We start from the raw sequence: 20,699 nt of genomic DNA on the forward strand, positions 1-20,699 counted from the left end.
ACACATATTTACAGCCCTGAATGTAAATGGCTCCCCTGGAGCTGATGTTTCCTTCTACCCCCAGGACATCCCAATGAAAGAAACCATGCACTTTTACATCCACAAATGTCATCAGCACTTACTTCTGCACCTGTGATGCCTTGAGGACCCATCATAAGGTAAAAAAACAAAAAGACACTAAAAAAAAAATCATACAAACAATCCCTCCCCACTACCCGCCTGCTGTCAAAATCGCTGAGAGCTGTGCCATAACGAATTTAGTTCATGTCTAAAGGTATAATCAGCAAGGCACATGTGTGAACCTGCCATTCAAGAAATGCCCCAGAGTTTAGTACCCAAGTCTGAGGCAAGGAAGATACAAAAGAAGAAAAATAATAGTGCTTAACATCCAGTTGCGAGAAGATCAGCCAGGAAATTACAAAAGCTGTGCCTATTTGGCAAATAAAATGTAAAACATCTCATAGTATGATACGGGCTCACAAAAGTGCTGATAATAGATTAAACACATGTACTCTGCTGTTTTCAAAAACTGCTGTTCTTTCCACTGTGCGGTTCCTACGGCTTTCCTTTTTCCTTTCAAGGAAAAAACCCAAACCAACCAACTCATCCCTATTCCATTTAAATAGTTCAGGGCACCAGGTCTTCTGTACTGGAAATTGTGAGAGACATGATCAGTTCGGCAGCCGACTCCGAACTTTGGAAGGGTACACTCGAAAGCTCAGAACTCAGCAGGGAAAGAAGCGTAATATTAATGGGTGTTAAGTGCTGATTAAAGGGAGCACCCCCCCAAACAAGTCGGGCCTGGCTCCTTTGCTCTGCTTGTCTCTGACTTCAGCAGAGGGGTGCTGTGACACCAGTCCCCTTAGATTCTGCAGCAGATCTGGCAGCTCTTAAGAGACTGTGAATAAAAGGCTGGCTTGCAAGTGCACAGCGACATTGCTCAGTTTAAAACCCTGCTTTAAAGGTTTATTTTTCCTCAGGAGAGCCAACGAGACCAGGGTGCAGGTCGGTGAGCTGTTACCTTGCTGTACTCCTCCCAGGAGTTGCTCCAGGTCCAGTAGTGAGCCTTGTAAAGCCCGACTCTCACTGCCATCATCTCGTTGCCACGATAATAGAATATGGGCCTGAGAAGGAGAGCAGAGCTGGATGAGAACCACCAACACGCCAAGCCGGGCAGCCACCACGGCAGCAGCCTGGCTGATAAGGGAGACAAACACTGTAATGTCGTCTGGCTTCCGATTCGGCTATCAGGCAGAAACAGGCTGCCTCCTAAGAGTCTCCACCGCCAGCTTTTCAATTAACATTTTTTAAAGTGTTCATCAAGTTGAGAGCTCACACCGCGCAAGAATGAAACATTATACAGCTTGGCTGCCAGTGATTGTTAATCCTTGAACTATCAGACCCTGTTATTTCCTACAGAGCGTGCGGATTTAAACACCAAATGTCTCAGAAATGGCGCGCGTGTGTATGCGTGAGAGAAACGGGGATTCACAGACTCCGTGACGCTCAGTCTCCTCTTTACAGCAGCACCAAGCTACGTGCCGTTGGTGTCACATGGACAGGGTGGCCGGGGAGGACACCAGATGCTAGCCTGTTCTGGACGCCATCTCAGAAAAACTCCATATGGAAAAACTTGGCAGCCAGACATGCTTTATTTTTAACTCCCGTCCATTTTTTTTTTTTCCCAAAACCTCCCTTTGCATCATCTAAACATACCACTGAAAACTGCAATTTTTTCCCAGAGGTTTTCCTCCTAATTAAATATACATTTCAGAAATGCACTTTACTCAGAGCATTTGGTCTGCACACATGTACATGCTGGGCATCCCAGCAACGTTCCAGTCGGTTTCCCCAATAACGTGCTCTTGTTTTTTGAGGGAACAGTATAAAAAATGACTGCAGGAGAGAGGTTTGATTTGTTGGTGTGGCTTCATCGGACAGGGACATCAGACATAGTCAGCTCTCTCCAGTTGTTTCAGGCTGCTGACGGGGCAGGATCGTGAAGCCGTTTATCACTATCGGTAGGGTACACACATCTCTGCCTTTCATTCAGAGATGCCACTTGGCAAAACCTACTCACTCTGGTGATGCCACCTTGAATAAACGGTCCTTAAATACAAGATAAGATTAAAATCTCCACATCTGAATGTCAGGAGTGGCCTTAGATCTCTTCTACTTTAAAATTGTAGCCTCCCCTCCGGGTTCCTTGCACAAAAAAAAATGAGCTTTTCTCGTTTGTCACCAGGCGCTGCCCGTGAACAATGCTGCCAGCAGTGCCTGCTCCTGCATCCTTACGCACCTGAAACGCTGGTGAAATAAAGGCAGCTCGAGAGTTCTGCCAAAATGCAGAACCTGATCTACGCCAGCCCCATTAACTAAATAAAAAGCCCAAACAAACATACCACAAAATAAGCCAGTCTCCTTTTTCCTTGCCATAAGGCTCACTACGTGACAAGCTATTGTGCGTCCCTTCGATTGAAGGTGTGGGGGTTAGGTTTTCACTTTTAAAAAAAAGTATTTTCCATCTTTGAAAGAGGATTACAGCTTGTACTCAAAATTCTGCTATTACCGATTTCTTTCTTCCCTGTTCACTTTTTCCTTTTTAACAACTGCATCCCCTGGAAAATTTTTGGAGGCTGTGGGAACTGTGACCTGGTCAGGTTTGGGTGGGGGTGGTAAGAAAGGGGGGTGAAAAAAAAGAAGGGTGAAAAAAAAGAAGGGAAGAAGGGGGGGGGAAGGGAAGGGAAGGGGGGGGGAAAGGGAAGAAGGGGAATAAAAAAAGAAGGGGAAGGGGAAAAAAAAAGAAGGGGGAAAAAAAAGAAGGGGGAAAAAAAAGAAGGGGGAAAAAAAAGAAGGGGGAAAAAAAAGAAGGGGGGAAAAAAGAAGGGGAAAAAAAGAAGGGGGAAAAAAAAGAAGGGGGAAAAAAAGAAGGGGGAAAAAAGAAGGGGGAAAAAAAGAAGGGAAAAAAAAAGAAGGGAAAAAAAAAGAAGGGAAAAAGCCATGGATGTGCCTTGAGTGACTGCTATTGTAACACAAACAGCACCAGTTCCAAGGGGTTGGTGACTGCAATGACATTCTCTTTTAAAATAACAAAGAAGCCTTAAAAACTTTCAGCAGTAAAGGTGGGATAGGCTGTGCTTGAGGAACCTGCAACGCCTCACGTCAGCCACTGGCTGAGCTCTCAGGTAATACTGTATGCAATGCTTCTGCTTAACAGGCACAAAAGCATTTTTACAGAACAAAGGCTCACATCCAACACAGAAAAGAACTCAAATATGTTTTCCATGCATATATTTCCTCGCTACCTCACAAAGAATACGTTTGTATTTGGATTTCCCAGGCTACCAAATTCCTCATCAAAATCATAACTACAAGACCTCTCTTGACCTGCAACCCTTCCAACGAGAGAGCCAAGGGTATCTGCTGTCAGATCTCAGTGCCTGTGCCCGACAGCTGACAGCACCCCGCCATGCCTGTAAAGATCCTAGGTCTTTAACCCAAATCTATTCTTGCAACAGCATCCAGAGAAAGAGGACCTTGGGAGGAGGTGAGATTCCACATCATCGCAGCCGCCCAGCCTTTACCTCCAACGTCTCTCAAGCAGGGGCGATAAAGACCCAGCATACTCTCAGATGTTTTTCCAGTAATAAATAATGTATTCTCCCCTATCCAGGCTACAGTTCTCAGGCTTTCATCTCCCCTATTGCCATATGTTGTTCCAGGGATCCCTGCTAACCTGCTGACATTTTCATCTGTCCCCAGACTCCGCTGTATGTCAGGAAATCCCACCCCTGCTTGCACCACCAGAGAGTTAGCACACAGCGTAAAGCTCTGGTGCTACCCCACTTCAGTGAGCAGGAGCAAAGACACATCAACTCAGTTTATAAAGTATTTCTGTAAACTTGATTTAAAAAATAAACCAAAATTTGGCATCACTTCCATTCGGAGGCAAGAATCGGAGCTCTGGGCTCATAACTAACCTGTCAATTAGCTTGCCCTGCAAGATGGCAGGTAAAAGGTCGATGCCGTCAATGTGTCTGTCACTGGGAGGCTGCAGTCCCGCCAGGGAGAGGCTGGTGGTGAAGAGATCCATCACGTTGCCCAGCTGATGACTGACCTGAAAAATCAACAGAAAGGCATTTGCAAAAATGTTGCTTTCGGTATAAGCCCAAACAAAAGAGGCTGGTTTCCACCAAAGCAGCAGTATTGCTTTCTGAACCTCCTTCTCGGCTAAGCAGCTTTTGAGAATATCTCCCTTCACAAGGCTGCAGTCACCAGCAAACCTCCTACTAAAATAATAAAGGAAAGGACATGATCCGTATTTCTCCACTTCCAGGGCGCATTTGCATTTTGGTTCATTTTTTCTTCTTCCTCTCTTTCTTCTCCCTTCTCTCTATGCATTCACTTTACAGGAGCGTGTTTTCACAGAATTGAACTTAATTTAGCAAATTCCAAGTCATTTGTGGATTGAAAAATCAGCACTTAAACCAAGAAAATAAAAAGTCCTTGATTTGTTCTCTCTCTAGGTCATCACTGGAGTCCAGAATACCCTGACAGACTTCCCAGAAAGCACAGGGATAGATGGATAATAACAAAAAGAGCTCGATGACTTCATCTGCAAACCATTTCCAACAATTCAAGAACTGTAAAGTTGTGGTATTTTTAGTATATATTTTAATAAGGGAGAAAAACATCTGGTTTTGGCTCCAATGGAGATGCGCAAGCTTTTTTTTCCCCCCTCCCTTGCCTTTTTTTTTTTTCTTCCTTAATTGGACGCCATACTTATCTCTCTGGTCTTAATTATCCATATTTTAAAAATCTAAAAAAGTCTGTTCTGACTGATTCTTTCTGAATCTTTGCTCCCACCCTGCTTGTCGTATGCTACAGCTATGTGCTGCAGGATGTTTAATTAGCCTGCGACACGCTAAACCGAAGCAGATACATTCAAATCAAAAGCCAGACTGTTCTGCACCAGGATGCACCAGCACGAGGCGCGACGTGAAAAGAGCCTTTTCAGCCACACCACTTGTTCGGAGATAAGAAGCCATCTGACACAAGCCCACATCTGTAAGTACAGAAGCACTTTCTGACTGAAATCCAAGTCCTAGCAGCAGCCTTGCGAACGTCAGTGCGAACATTACGATGCTGGGACTATCAAAGACATTTTATCTCTGAATCCTCTTTCTACGCACAAACAGACCCCAGCCAGCAAGCTGTCGCTAATTATTTAAATACCACAACATATAACATGACAAATGATTTTTCGTGAGATGCTGGCTCTAGAAAAAAAAAAAAACTGAAGGAAAAATGCTATTTTTGCCGGGATACTAAGGCTTTTATTAAGAGACCGGGCTGAAAAAAGTGAACAGTTAAAGGAAGAATTAACAAGTTAAAAAAAAAAAAAGAAACTGGAGAAAGCAACATGCAGGGGGCTGATTACAAGTTTAACACTACAATACCACGTTACTTGATTACAGTAATTTCAAATTTTAATGGCTTTCATTCATCAAAAGGTGTTGGCAGGAACACATAATATTAAAGCTGCATGCCACAATACTTCCACAACTCTTAAGAAGAAATCAAAGCGCAAAGCTCTCAGCACAAGGGGAAGCCTGACCACGGAAACCCTTGCCCAGGAAAGCAGCTGGATCAGTTGACCAAGACCAGCAGGTCTTGCAGAAGGTCTCGGGCACTTGAGGTTAAGCCTTCTTCATGGACCTTGCTGCAGCAGGCAGCCTGAAAGAGGTCGTGCTCAGCCTGTTCTTGGAAGCAGTGATAAATAGAGACGAGCCCACAAAGCCCTCACAAAAAGCAGATGTACGCATGGAGTTCCCTCTCTGCATGGAGAAAAGGATGCGGATCTTTGATACACAGATGGGGAGCAGGAGACAGAACGGAGCCTTCTCAGGGGGTAACCCTGCTTCTTGCTCTCCCCGGGCCCATTCGGCAAATGTGGACCACTGGGGAGAACCAAAGCCGGCTGTGTCGCCCACGGGATTAACCGTGGGACAGTGCTGCATGCTCCTTGGACTGTCCCCTTGCACAGGCTCCTCTCCGGTCTCAGACATGCATGCCAAAAAGACTGACATTAAAAAAACCACAGTACACATAGGTTCAAAAAAACCCCCCAAAATCAAACCATCACACTTCACAGAGCTGGACAGCCTCATGAGCCACGGGTGCTGGGAACGCTGCACTCCCTCTGAAGTCAAAGGGGATTACGAGCGCTCAGCATCTCTGCAAAGATGCTCAGTCCCTCGCAGGCTCATCTGCTGGCTAATTTACCCTGAGCATGCCTTCAGAGAGCTGCAGGGTCAGCAGAACACCATATGCAGAGCTGAGAGTCTAATAAAGAGGAGATCTGGCACACGCCTGCTCCCTGACAACTGCTACGTCAGGAGCAGGCGGGCAAACTGGTGCCTGAGACTTTTTGTAATTAGGTCTCTCACAATTTATAACGCAGATCCAAAAGTCACTTTTCTTGTTGTCGCTCCATTCCCTTGCCTCAATCTTTTGATAACAGGCAGCAAGAGGCTGACCCGAGACTCGTGCCTCTAATATCACCTAATTTATACATCGCCTTGTGACAATCCTGTGGGGCCACCGCAGTCTTCTTGTACTGGCCCTTATTAACCATAACCAGATGTAGATGACTCTCTTTAATCATCCCATTACGCTTCTGGTCTCAGACAACATTTTTCCGTGAAGCAGAGAAAACTTCTTAAGGAAATTAAATGCCCATGCCACAGCCACTTGGATTTATCTGTGCTCTGCAGCACCACATTGAAGAAGGGGAAAAAAAAAAAGGTTAATATTTATATAAAACTTTGAAGTATTTTCAGAGGAAAATAAAAAATTACCATTTTCTCCTGTCAACAGTGCTCTTTCATTCCAGTTGCCATTCCCATTTACTTCTTTTTTTTTTTTAAGAAAAGAAAAAGAAAAACCCAGAGAGGGCAACAGCCCAGAGAAAATAAATAATATATAAAAAAAGAGTGAGATCAGATACTGCTCGTATCAGTGAGAAACAGCCGGTATTACGCACGTAAGAACGGATTTTTCCCCCCTCCCTTCCCCCCTTCTTTTTAATAAACTCTCAGTATACACATAACGTCTTTAAGAAAATGAAATCCTTTTGCTGTGGGCCACGTTGCTAGAAGAAATAGTCACCACTGCTGTTATCAGTGCTTTCAAGCTTTAACTCTGAATCAAAGGCGACAATTAATAAAGTCGCCCCTGCCAGGAATGGAAAGGAGGAAAGCTAAATATTTGAAACTGGGTGAACAAATGTCAGGGTGTTTTTAAATAAAATCCTTTTACAGTTATCACAGCGAGCAGACCTGATATCCCTGTCTAATTCAATTTCAATTTACGCCCCATGGGAGATAGTGAAGAAAAGGTTGCAATGCTGTCTTTGGGTTGATATGTTCTTTTCTCCTTCAGGAAGCAGGCACGGGAGAGGAAGGGGAGGAGGGTGAGGGAAGAGAGGAGGAGGATTCAAATACCAACAGAATATGAGTCCTTTTTTTTTTTTTTTTTTTTTTTTTTTTACCAGCTGGATCCTTCCAGAAGGCAGATGTGATGTGGGGAATGTTGAAATGCTGATTTGTTGTGAATTCACCTGGAAAACATAGCTGAGGAGGAAACTGCAGAAAGGCTGTTTGTGTGTGAATAAATATTCCTGATGGGGGACCAGAATAACTGAATGTTGATGCCAAGAGCAACACGCGCTCCCGAGGCATCCCTCTCCCCCAGAAAAACTGCAAATCAGCCAACTGCACCAATTATCCCAACCTCCATCAATGTCCTGTTCACAATCCTGTCACCTAACTTCGTTTAAATAAAAAGGTACTCCTTTATGTAAGCAAACAAATGTACCCTTTAACAGAAACAAAAAAAAACCCCAATCCTGTGTATCAATAAGATATTAATAAACTGCCAGAGCCCATCAGCGGGATGAGCCTGCCACCCAATAACTGGATCTCACTGGCCAGGGACACAAGTTCTCTTTTTCTGGCTGCGGTTGTGCCAACTGAAACGGTCGTTGGCCCCTCCGCCTGCTCCTCAAAACGTCCACGGCTGGAAAGGAGCAACCACTGCGCTGGGAGCAACCCCAGCGCGGGAAGGAGGAGCTGACCCTTCAGCTTTGCGCTTGGCACTCCTGAGGAGCTTTCTGCTTTCACCCTGGTTCAGGGTTCCCAAGCCTTTGTTTGCTTCAACTCTTTTGAAAAGAAAGAGCAACGAGAGACTTTGGAGCAGTTTCCCCCATATTTTACAGATTCCTGGACTACACAGGACTTAGGCTGACTAGTTTAAACGTGCAGCCAAGAAGGTGTTGAAGGTACAGACTCTGTAAGATACAGAAAATAAGCCACAAATGTTACTAGCAAACACATGTCTGTTCCCTTACTATGCCAGTGAAAGAGGCAATTATGAAGCAATGACTACAGGTGCCCTACAGGCCAACGTAGTGTGAGCTGCATTAGACAGAAGCAACGCCAAACCTCTCACCTGCGGTCAGTGCTGCTGTGGGTACCAGTGCCGGAGCCTCGGTGGCAAGAACACAAGCAGAAAAGACGTATAAGCAGCTATCACACGTTTACTTATCAGTAGCATCCTATGGGGGTCTAACTCCGAGCAAAGCAGCACATCCTGGGGACAGAGTTTGGTACCCGAGTGGAGTCCAGGAGGGCACCTGGCAGCGTAACACCTGCACGTGCAGACGTTTGGCAGGCAGCATCGTGAATTCAATCCCAGGATAGGAAGGATTTAAAGCTAAGCACGTGCTTAAGTGCCAAGGATGATATCAGCAGTCGTGGAGGAGGGGATTTTCGGGCACGTACCTGCCCGATAAGCCTTAAGCACACTCTCCAGCTCGCTGAGCGTGCACGGGCTCATGCCAGCACGGCGGCGGTCAGTCCACCCACCTATGCAATCAGAAATGACTGTTCACAGGAATTCAGACGGCAGCTTCGGCTGCGGCCTCAGGCAGGAAGCCATGCATCACACCAGGCTACTAAGAACGTTTTTGCACCACATAAAGCTTCACTGCTGCACTACATGCAAAGGATTACCTGTGAGAGGGGTACCAGCCAGCTACAGTTAGAAAATAAGCAGGCCCAATGATTTCTCTACTCATGTTCTTAATTATCCTCAGAGTTACTACAATGGAAAGAATTTTAAAATTTGGTATTTACTTGTCCCCATTTATAATGCATGTTTACTTTTAGCACATTATTCAGTTTGGACATGGAAAACAAAACAGTCAGCTTCAGTTTCATGTTCTCATATGTTAGCCCAAGGCTGTTGTACTTGGCTTGTAAAGGCTTTATGGAAATGTTTAAATTTAAACAAAAAGATTGTTTTCATTTCAAATTAAAAAAAAAAAAATAAAACATCCTTAGTAGGTTTTGAGAACTCTTTAACAATGACGAAACCAAACTACCCTTCTGCCCTCAGCTGCAGATCTAAGCTATCTGCTGGCTTCCTCCTAAATGTAAATGACAATTTATCATTACACTGACTCAATTAAACCACTGAAAAGGAATGCAACTTAGAAAAATGATTTATGAATAGTTTGCAGTCTTAAGCGCAGCGCCCAGTTAATGAAGTATCACTTTCTTCAGGGATGAGAGATGCTCACAAAGGCGAGGGAATCTGTATCATTTACTGTGAACCCTGCCTGCAGAAGAATTGATTGCGTCTTTCTTTAATGAGAAGTGGGACAAGAGAGGCTGGTAGTGCCACTGGAGGATTATTTTGAAGTGATCATATCTGAATTTGTGTACAGGCAGAAAAGAGCAATAGTCTGGTATCCAGACCTCCCCAAGTGGAACTTTTATCAAACAGCAAAGCGAGAGCTGCGAGGTCAAATCACTTGATACTTCAGGGCACAGAGTGTGTGTGGGCAACACACTCCTGCTCTAGACTGGGACACACATCAGCAATCTGTCTTTATATTCCAATTTATTCAAGCACGTAACCCACTAAATATACTGTGGTCCAAAACACCGAAGAGTTTAAATAGAGCAGGAAGACAAAAAGACCAGACCACTCAGTGCTCACAGAAGCGTTGATTGTAGGCACTCCAAATGTGAATTTGCAAAAATGAACAGGAATGGCATCGTTCTCTAGGGGCAGTATTCAGCTCCTTATTTAGACAAGCGCCTGGACTGACACATCGGGCATGTTAAAAAGTCTGATCCAAAGCCCACCGAACCCAGCAAGAATCACTCCATTCACTTCAGTCCTCTTCAGACTGATCAGAATTGTTAAAAGCGGATACTCACCCCTCCTGCAGGTATATGTCCGGGCCACCAGGCAATAGCTGGCTCTCTCATGCCACCTTCAAACGTGGTTTGTTTGCCACAAAGAAAACGACCATTGCTTCCTCCTAGAGAAGGAAAAGAAGCCATAAAACACAATATGTCAATATCATATTTCAAAGGGACACTGTCATCCAGGAAATCTTTCAGCTAGTTTTAAATTAATTTTCACTTCTGCATAAATCCTTCAAATAAAACGTCCAGAGTTGTTTTGGGGATTTTTTGTTTGGTTGGTTTGTTTTTTAAAAATCCCTTTACGATGAAATTTTAGGAGTGTCTTTCCAGCACAGGGAGAAAGTGACAGTTAAACACAGCTTGCTATCAACCAAACAAAGAAAAAAACCCCAAACAAACAGAAAATACTTTGCTGACATTTTCCTTCCCTTTAAGGATGTTAACTGTTGTTTCTAACTAAAGGAAATCTGACACTTTTAGGCAGAAATAGTGATTTTTTTTTTCATAATCCTTTCAAAGTACCAGAGCAGTATTAGATGCAGATATGAGAATGAGAAAAATTATCATGCATTCCCTGAATGTTCACTCTCAGTGACAGCAAGTGCTTTGCAGGAATGCCTGAGTTTTAACCCAGCCTTTTAGCTAAGCTTACTGAGGACCAAACAGGGAGGTCCTGTGACTGATTCCAGGTCACACACAGTCAAACACAGTGGCTCAGCTGAAATCAGAACTCAGGATACTACCTGCTCTGTGGTCCGATAACCATGAGACAGCCTGCCTCCAAATAGCAGAGACTGGGTCATAAAATCAATTTGCAACGACTCTGTTTGAGCAAAACAATCATTTTAACAAAAAAAAAAAATTGTGAAGTAACAAAAATACTTTTTCTTCTTGCTATAATGCATGGGAGCTGAAGAAGGAGGGACTCCTGAACTCTCTGTAATTACTCAGAAAGCCAAATATGCATTTGGCAGATGGAGAGTAAACACCCTGCTAAGTTATTGTGTGTGGTCCCAAACAAATTAAAAAATATTCACCCCCTGACAGTTGAGCACAAAGCAGAAATGCACACAGGTGAACAGCCACACTGGGTTAGGCCAAAAGTCCATTGAGAGAAGGACACCTCCTCCAACAGTGACCAGAAGTAATGCACATAAGCTAACTCTAAACGTCAGCGCTCTGCATTTTGAGGTTTCTCCTAACTGCATAACGGATAACCCCAGGCATGGGTCTCTTTCTCCCTCAGACACAGGGATTTAGGCTGTGATTTCACAACCCCAGCTCGGGTTTGCTCATCCGAGACTCACCTTGTTTGGGAGCTGAAATGAGAGCAGCCCCATTATCAGAGGTGAAAAACACAAAAGTGTTCTCACTGATACCCAGATTCTGAAGATGTTTTAGGATTTTTCCAACGCTATCATCAATTTCTCGCACAGCATCCCCATATCTAAGGCAAAAGTAGATGCAAAACATTAAAGGCAGCAAAAGAGGGAAAGTGTCACACAGCATAACACCTTGCAATCAGCCACAATGCCTTCAGTGGATGTAATTTATACCTGCGCTGCAGCAATACTTCTCTTATACATCAGGTATTGTAATAAAGTTTTCCACTCTCATTGCAACCTGTGTCCCCCCCCTGCAGAGAGCAACCTCTCCTGGGTATTAAGAGTCAGAATTTGTTCAGATGTGAGCCACTCTTGGGCAGAGACCAGCAACTGATATAAACTTAGCTATAAAGCTCTCAAATATAGGCAAAGCCAGTCTGCCGTAGACTTGAAGCTAATAACATAGTTCTGCTTATGGATGCTGGCTTGAAATTGCACTGTCAGAAGCAAGGCTTGCAATACCTACAGAACTCTTTGCCTCCTGTTTTTCATGCATGCTTTTCTACTTGCTGGTCTGATTTATAGGCTTTTAAAACAGGCACTAATCATACAAAAGCCTCCCAAAAAACCGTTCGTGCCACATACAGCAGTTCATTACTCACACAACTGGCAAAGGAGCTTAGACTCCCCCTTCTCCCCCATTTTAGTCACATGATCTTCATTTCAGATTACAGCAAAATTATTTAAGATTAATCCAAACAAAGTCCTTGCTAACTAATGTATTTCAGCACAGACATACACTTTTGAGAAACGATCTATATACTTGGATATAATAAACATTGCTTAGGTTTTCTGTTTCTGCAGCATAAGGTATTAATGAAAAAAAGAACCCAACAAAATCAACACCTACAAAAACAAAACTTACAGTCCTCTCTGACTGGTGCCCAGGAAATGTTTGGAGGCATAAACAGGAGCATGGGTAGCATCAATTGCCCAGTATAAAAAGAATGGCTGCTGGCTAGCCTGCTGCTTGCTAATAAAATCGAGAGCTTCCTGTAAACAATAAAAATGAATTTAATGGAATCATCCTCTGCCATCTAAATCTCTCCAAAAAAAGAAGCATAAAATCACTGTGGTTTAGAAACCAGCATTTAAAAATACAGTACCTGCAGGTAGATCTGAGTCAAGTTGGCTTCACCCGTCTTCAGATCAATTTTGAAATCTTCATAATATCTTAAGATAGAATGAATCAGAGAAAAAAATAATCAATCCTAAGGAATACACAACATAAACAGGCTTTCCTCTCGCTCCCATTGCTTACACAAGCAGGTCACTGATGCTACTCAGCAGATTCTCTTCAGCTACTAAAAAGAATGTCACCATAATTTTCTTATAGGAGAAAGCAGTGAAATGGCTAGATCCGAATGAATGACTGCAAGATTTGGACACAGCTGAGCCACCAGCTTTTCACTGTTAAGCTATTAGAATAGGGGTAGTATGCTTTAAGATCTTATGCCACTACTCCTTCAAGAGTAGTAGTAGAGAGATGTTTCACGGGTGAGTAAAATTTGCAGAAGTATACAACAACTTTCAGTGAAAGATAGCAATCCTGGAATCAGAACTTGGGCTGCTTTGAAAACATTACATTAGAAGTATCTTTAGACACCAGTTAAACAAAGCAGGGTGGGGGGTAATCCTCCAGAGAATAACAGCAAGCGAAATAAGATGATACCAGGCCCAAAAGTGAATGGACAAGAATGGCACAGACTGCAGACTTGGAGCACAGAATGTAGTTACGCAAACAGACAAAAAGTTATTACAAACAGGAAGAGAAGGAATAAAGAGGTCTTTCAGTACAGAATGGAACCAGCTTCCAAGAGAAGTAGTGGAGTGAAATCATCACAGGAAGCCTCCAGGGCACGACAGGATAAGCAAACATCTCTGGGACGGAGGCACTCTAGAGCAGTCACATCCCTAGATGGTCCACATGAGATGTGCATGTTTGCCTTGGTACTCAGACCTTTATTAATCCTCAGAATCAAACATCTAGCTTCATATTTAATGAGCTTCAACTTTAAATTTAGACGGTAAGGTAGAGATGAGGAAGACAGGATTCCTAGAAAAAGCAGTTTAGAAGTTCAAAATAAAGTTTAGTAGTCAGCTACTGTGCCGAGTCTCTGAGGGGCATCGATATCGTAGAAGTAGGTCTGCATTGTCTCAGCTTAACTGGAAAAGTCAGAGTGCCACAATCACAACTGAGAAGCAGCAGGCATTGCCCAGGCAACAGTGCTTGAGTAAGTACACTTTGCTGCCAGCATTGCCTTCAAAACCTCTTCTTCCCCCAGGAAGGACTCTCCTTGCTTCCTCTCCTAGATGTGAAACTCACATCCCTCGTGATGGTTAATCCATACCTTCCCCGTTCTGCCTGCCTTGTGCGTTTTCCCACAAGGCTCTCCCTTAATTCTGTCTTCGCTCCAATGGAAACCACCACCCAGACCTTGAAAGCTGGATATTGGCCATCCCTAGACTAGAGGGAAAGTCTTGTTCAAAAGTATGAGGGCAAAGCAAGAGATGAGATCCTGGCACAGGATGCTGGAGAGTCCAGAAATACGAATGGCTTTAGAAAAGAGACAAGACTAGTTCACAGAGGTGAAGTCAGTGGCTATTAAAGATCTGGACACAACCTTCAGTCTATGAAGGTGAACAACCATACAAGAGAAGGACCATTCCACATATCTGCTTTCTTATACCCTTCCTATAAGCATTCACTACCAGTGGTCATTGCAGCGTATAAAGCATCAAATGAGCCTTGGGCCTGACCCAGAAGGGCTGCTGATGTGTTTCATGACCTTTCACAAGAACCTTTTCTGCACTGGCTTATGGCTGAACTGCAGGATATTCAAGGCACTCTGTAGTAAGCGTCTCAGATTTTATATGAGGCAGGATATTCCCAATGTTTGACATGCTATAGCAGGCCCCTGCACAGGGTGAAGTACCTGTAGATCGCTGCCCATCCAGCTGAGTCTGTAACTCTGATTCTGAAGCAGCTGCTGTTTTTGCCAACCCCTTTTCACTGAAATGGGTTTGCTACGCTAGCACTTATCTTCCAGCACTGTAATGTCAGCAGGCAAAGCAAAGAAAAAAACCATTACCAGGCAAGTAGCTGAATTACCTGCCAATCATTTCCCAGTCCCTATACACAGGGATATTAGGGAGCGCTCTGTTATCAAAAGGTCCAAAATGGCAGTTTGGGGATCCAAACCATTCATCAAACCCATGCTTCAGGGGGTGGAACTGGGGCCGGTGACCCAGATGCCTAGGAACAAAAGAAAAGGACAAGTTAAAATTCTGCTGCAAAGAAGAAAATAATAATCTCATCAGAATGGCATGCAAGAAAACAATCTTTGCGTAAGAAGAAAAACTTCAAGCATTTTAATCAAATAAATGACTGCAGAGCTTCATCTTGATCATTCTCATACTCTTTGCAAGTGCTTCCATGCAGACTCACTCCAGTGCTTACATATATCCCATTTTAGTCTACTGTCCAATCTTTGTTTTCCATTATTTCCTTCTGCTGGTGTCTTCTCTCATGCTGTCTTGGTATCTGTGTTGATGGACTACACTGCCCAAAGCCATTGCAAAGACACACATAATGTTTTACTTCAGGAGTCTGATCTACGACAAGTCACTTATACACCACTAAGCTGTAAAAACACAAGGTGAAGCTTGTGAAATGTACCATTATATCTGCATTCCCTTTACGGAGGATATATTCCACCAAAATGGTACAGAGAGACCTGAATGTAAATGAGAATGAGTTCTTTACGGGCACATGTGAACATTAAACACCTTTAGCTACTCCTGAGGACAGCTCCATTCTACTACGCAGCTTGACAATTCTCCAGCCTTCACTTCAAGATGAAGCTCCTCTCTAATCTCCAACTTCTACACTGCAAATTCTCCATTTCCTTCATTTATACTATATTCAAGATAGAGAACGCCCATCCTCTCCCAGTCTCTGAAGGACATCTTTGTAGCTTAATGTTTATTTAACCATTCCAGCTTCCACTCACAAGCCTGCATCTGCAACTTGTTCATTTTGTGCCATCACCCTCTGCACACCTTCTGAACATACGGGGCATAAAATTCATTACTTGAACTAAAATGATCCATGGTGCCATTCTGAGCTATTCCAAAATGAGTTATAACAGAAAATAATCATCATTCCAGCTATGCTGATATCTCAGTGGCATAACTGCAAGTCTGACCTGCAGGATTCTACCCTTCCCTCATTTATATACATGATAATACAAAGCTACTCCTGGCCGTTTCTACAGCAGGGGACAGGAAAAAATATTTCATTCTAAAAAAGCCCTATGAGAACTTACAGAGGAAGAGACCTGAAAAAGGTATCAAATAATTACTGAGATGCTGATTATCCTCTCCCTCTTGTGACATAAAAAATAGAGAGCTATTTAATGAAATGCAACAAAATTTAAAACGGTCACGGGAAATACTTGATTTGCAAACACTTAATTAAACTGTGGAACTCACTGTCACAGGACACCCTGAAAAGTTTTTAAAAGGGATGTTGAAAGGATATAAAAATCTGCTGCTGGAAAACAAAACAAAAAAATCTTTCAAAGCCCTAAAATTCTATGCACGGCTAGGATGAGACTCCAGTTTAACTACTGCACTTTGCATTTCTTTACACCTTTCTAGGAAGCAGGTGGTGTGCACTAACGATGGAGACTGCTGCTGTACAGTATCACTCCCTGGTCCCGTCCAGGGTAACAGCTCTTGGGTGCACAATGACAGAGCACTGCACATTCATATTTAGTCTGCTTCTTGCTAACAGCTGCAGGTCCTTCCAGATCTGCTGTTTTCCAAATAACTGCCTGGAACCAATCTGTATTTGTGTTGTTTATTTCTTTTCCCTGGGTGTATGAATTTACATTTATTAGCACTGAACTGCATCTTATTGCATTCAGCCCACTGATCCGATTCTTCATGGCTACTCTGCTGTTTGGATTTGAGGTAATAAATAATTCACCGTCTTAGGTTAGTTTGCTCTCTTTCCAATTTCAGCAGCACCAGTGAATCCAACCACAATTCAGTCTCACTCTTCTCTAACTTGTTAACAAAACAGTTAAATAAATTGTATCCCATTACCTTCCCAAACAGTATCCCTCTGATACTACTCCTGTCCGAAGTCTCTTCATTAACAATTACTGTGTTAACCAAGCACTACTGCTCCGGTGTCTGTGTAGTTTTGAAGTTGATATTTATGCATTTATTTATCATAGCACTGTTCCAAACTGAATCAACTGCTCAGAGATCCCAGGGCCCCATGGGATTCCATTACAGCCCACAAGCGCATTTAAAATTCTCATGCTACAAAAGCACCAATTTCAACTACTACACTCGTAATTCCACTGTGGTTGTTTGATCTGAATATCTTTCAGGCTTTTCCCTTCCAATTCTTTGCAGCTGTCACAAAACATTGTTTTTCAGAAGTTCTTTTGTATACCCTAGGAAGATTATACTGTACTTCCACGAAAGTCGATAAAGTCGAAGGACAATACTCACAGAGTACTGGATCAGCCCTCTAGGTCTTCTAAAACCCCTGGTGTCAACCACCCTGATCAAGTCTATGCCCTTCTACCCTGACCTTCTACATTTGATGAACAATTTCCAATGTAGCCCTGGAGATGTCTGCATCTCTATTTCTATACCGCACACTTCTACCCCCGCAAAAACAAGCTTTCACAATTTAGACTATTAACAAAAAAACAACATATAGCAAAGGCCAAAGATTAAAAGCACGTAGGTGCTGAAGGCAAGTTCCAACAGAACATCTTGGTGCTTTTTGATTAAATTGTGTGATACGTGCCTGAAAGCACAAAGAGTTGAAGGGTCCACAAATATATATATATATATACACACACATAAAACCCCCAACAACTCTTCCTGTGAAGATATATGCATGTACTTGCAATGGTAACACTCAGTTCAGAAACTGATCACAGCAGGGGGGAAGATCCACCAGAGATTTCAAAAGCTGGATATCTGAGCTTCAAAACAATTTTTTCCCTGCAGTTCTGGTTGTTCTGGTGCTCCTTCACAATACATACACACACATACTGAAATCTCAAAGCAAGAGACCTTAAAATAAGTTTACCATTTGCCAATGATCTTACTGATGTAGCCAGCTTTCTTCAGCAACTCTGGAAGCAGTAATTCAGAATCTGGGATTCCTCCTACTATATCCTGTGGCGTGTATGCTGTGTAAAACAAACAAAATCTTTCCGACTCTTACAAATATTAGAGCAAACAGCTTAAGGCCACCCATTATTAGAAGCACTGTTACTGGATCAGAAATAGCAATTAGTTTGAAGTCCCAGCCGTGTCACCCCTTGGAAGTCCTCCCAGGCCACGAGATGAAGAGAACAAATTGATTCAGAGAGATCAGAGGGAGATCTCCACCCACTCGCACACCATGGCCAATAATCAAGGGGGCTGCCATCACAGAACGAAGGCGAGACCCTAGAAAGGAGGGGCCTTAAAGAAAGCAAGTGCTTTAGGTATGCATTGGAGTTGCCTTTACTGTTGCAAATCTGCTTTATGTTTTCTGAAATGAAGGCATTTTTTTCCTAAATAAAATGATTGATAAACTTGCTCAGACTGCAAGAGCTGAAAGCAATGATACAGTCCACAGTCCTCTGGCCCTTGACACTCTAAGGTGTGACGTTGGTTAGGATGGAGATAGCCAAGCACACTTGATGATACACAGCGTGAGTCAGTACAGGGCTGCTGATTCTTGCCCAAGCACGTCCAAGCATGCGGCTTCTGTCACACAGGAACCAATTGCAGGAACCAAAATCGACCCAGGGACATTACAAACGGGTAATCTTCTCTGGAGGCACCACGGGCACAACGGTGCTACAAAACTGCCAAGGCCGAACTGGTTAGAAAACTGGCTGCTGAATAAAACTGTAAGCGGTTTGTTCTTTACTCTGGGTGTTAACATACACCCCACGTGACCTTCTTTCACCAGACACCAATTAGACTGCCCAGAGGAAGCACTTCTCAGCCAGCAGAAGCAAACAGATCAACCAGCCTCGTTTACGTCTCTTAATTTGAGGACATTTTCTGCTTGGTGAGGAGGAAGCAATAAATTTCACGCTTATTACCAGCAGTTAACATGGCAATGTTTTTGTGCCACTCTGGAAGATCCATAGGGGAAGATCACCGAGCCAGGCCTTCGTTCAAAGCAAAACTTCCTATAAAGCACAGAGGGAAATCAAGAGAGGAAAAGAAATGAGGAACGAAGCCCATACCGTTTCTGCCATGTGCATTCGTGGTGTAAAAACCATTCCTGACTGGGAGACGGCCTGTCAACAGTGCTGCCCTCGCTGCAAGTAACAAAAAACGTTTTATTTTACATGCGTTCTCTGCTTAATCTTAATCTTATTATATTAAAGCTGAGCACAATGCACTGACTGAAGCATGTCAGTGTCCTTTTGCCACAGTCAGCTACTAAGATCACTCACATTAGAACAGGCAGCAGCTTCCCTCTCCAGTGAGCCATGGAGATAGACAGGTTCTGATAGGACACCAAGACAAGCCCGACTGAAATCGGGCCCCTTTATTTAATTACCCACTGCTGAAGAGTAATTACTTTCAATAGTCAGTATAGCAGCTTTCCCATCTCAGTAATTCTAAAAGGAATACCTGATGTATATGTGTAAGAGGAAATTGTAATACAAACTGATTCTATGCTTAAGGCTAAATTTTCAAGCTTGCCTCAACAAAAGTCGTGCAACAGTGAAGAAAGAGCTGTCCGGTTTTGACAACGAAAGTCAGGTCCTGACTGCAGGAAACATTTAAACAGATGTTCAGCTTTAAGCATACGCAGTGTCACCACTGGACTTAGCAGGACTTCAGCATATTTTAAATGCCTTGTCTGAGCAAGGACGTCATCGGCACCCTGCCAAACGATATCCTAAATGAAAGCCCAAATAGAAAGCCCCCATTTCTCATTTTTGTTTCAGTTCTTGGCTGCCAATCAGGTTTGAGAAAACAAGAAAGAAAAAAAAAACCCACCCTGCAGAAAAAACAATAAGGATAAAAATATCTGCGTCTCCCAGACCCAAACGTTTCTTTTATCTCTTGTCCCTTCCCCAAGCACCTTGCAAGACACCAGGGTAGAAAACAGGACACAACTTGCTGCCATTCCTTGCATAAAAGTCTCACCAAAGCCAATGGAATCAGACAAACTATGTACAAACTATGTACATAGTGAAAGATATTAACATATGCAACAATTTAGATACTGCTTTGCCTGTTTATCCCAAAATAAGAAAGATGAAAAAATGCAATGACTGAGGCTAGAATACGAAACCGTAACGTTGTAAAAAACCCTTTAGCTGGACTGACTGGATCACTAACACAGTGCTTTGTATGAACTGAAGACTGTAGGTTTTCCTATCGAAACGTAAATAAAAAGGGAGCAAAATGCAGGATCAAAGCACCAAATCCAAATTCTGCCCTGAGGGTAATCACTGGTTTGGTTGCTAGTTCATGCCAGATGCTGGCAAACCTCCCAATCTTCTCAGAAGGTGGCATGCTTATATGCAAGTTTAAAACTCAAGTTTACTTACACGGAGAACAGAGGGGGCTGGCAGTATAAAAATCCAGGAAAAGCATCCCTTCGGAAGCCATCTGGTCTAAGTTAGGAGTTTCCTTAGAAGGCTCTCCGAAAACTCCCAAATCACCCCAACCCATCTGTAAAAAGAAGACACCGAAAGATCTAAGAGTACTTTTACTTTTCCACAATGACAATGCTTCTGGGCCCACATAACACTTTTATTGTAATTCCTTTATTTCTAAATCTTTATAGGGCTCATCTCCTTATTTAGGGAGTACTTCACAAACGTGATAAAAATGATCTTCCCCAGCCCTGTGAAGCAGGGAACTATTACAGTTTTCATTGGCAAATGGGAAATCGAGGCACGCATGAGATTAAATGCCTTGCTAACAGGCATTCAAACACTTACAGCAGAACTGGGTAAGAACCCTAATGCTTACCACT

The 20,699-nt window shown here is 43.1% G+C and overlaps 1 protein-coding gene across 6 annotated transcripts in view; it reads right to left on the reverse strand.

Annotated features, from left to right (window-relative positions):
• Positions 1–20,699, reverse strand: part of GALNS (galactosamine (N-acetyl)-6-sulfatase) — a 53,450-nt gene that overhangs the window by 27,333 nt on the left and 5,418 nt on the right. For 4 of the 6 annotated variants that reach the window (XR_012765312.1, XR_012765311.1, XM_075433457.1 and 1 more), the window contains exons 2-11: positions 20,269–20,392; positions 18,946–19,020; positions 17,787–17,889; positions 14,778–14,921; positions 12,772–12,838; positions 12,531–12,658; positions 11,588–11,727; positions 10,290–10,393; positions 3,981–4,117; positions 1,022–1,124 (exon numbers count right to left, since the gene is read on the reverse strand). Coding sequence is in view for 4 of the 6 variants with exons in the window: in XM_075433457.1 (XP_075289572.1) it covers positions 1,022–1,124; positions 3,981–4,117; positions 10,290–10,393; positions 11,588–11,727; positions 12,531–12,658; positions 12,772–12,838; positions 14,778–14,921; positions 17,787–17,889; positions 18,946–19,020; positions 20,269–20,392 (1,125 nt within the window). In the remaining 2 variants the exon portion in view is untranslated. Of the gene's footprint in view, positions 1–1,021; positions 1,125–3,980; positions 4,118–10,289; positions 10,394–11,587; positions 11,728–12,530; positions 12,659–12,771; positions 12,839–14,777; positions 14,922–17,786; positions 17,890–18,798; positions 18,889–18,945; positions 19,021–20,268; positions 20,393–20,699 lie in introns of those variants that run through there. The other 2 variants (XM_075433459.1, XM_075433460.1) reach the window with 2 other exon arrangements.

The sequence above is a fragment of the Opisthocomus hoazin genome, chromosome 12 (assembly GCF_030867145.1).
Source record: "Opisthocomus hoazin isolate bOpiHoa1 chromosome 12, bOpiHoa1.hap1, whole genome shotgun sequence".
NCBI lineage: Eukaryota > Metazoa > Chordata > Aves > Opisthocomiformes > Opisthocomidae > Opisthocomus > Opisthocomus hoazin.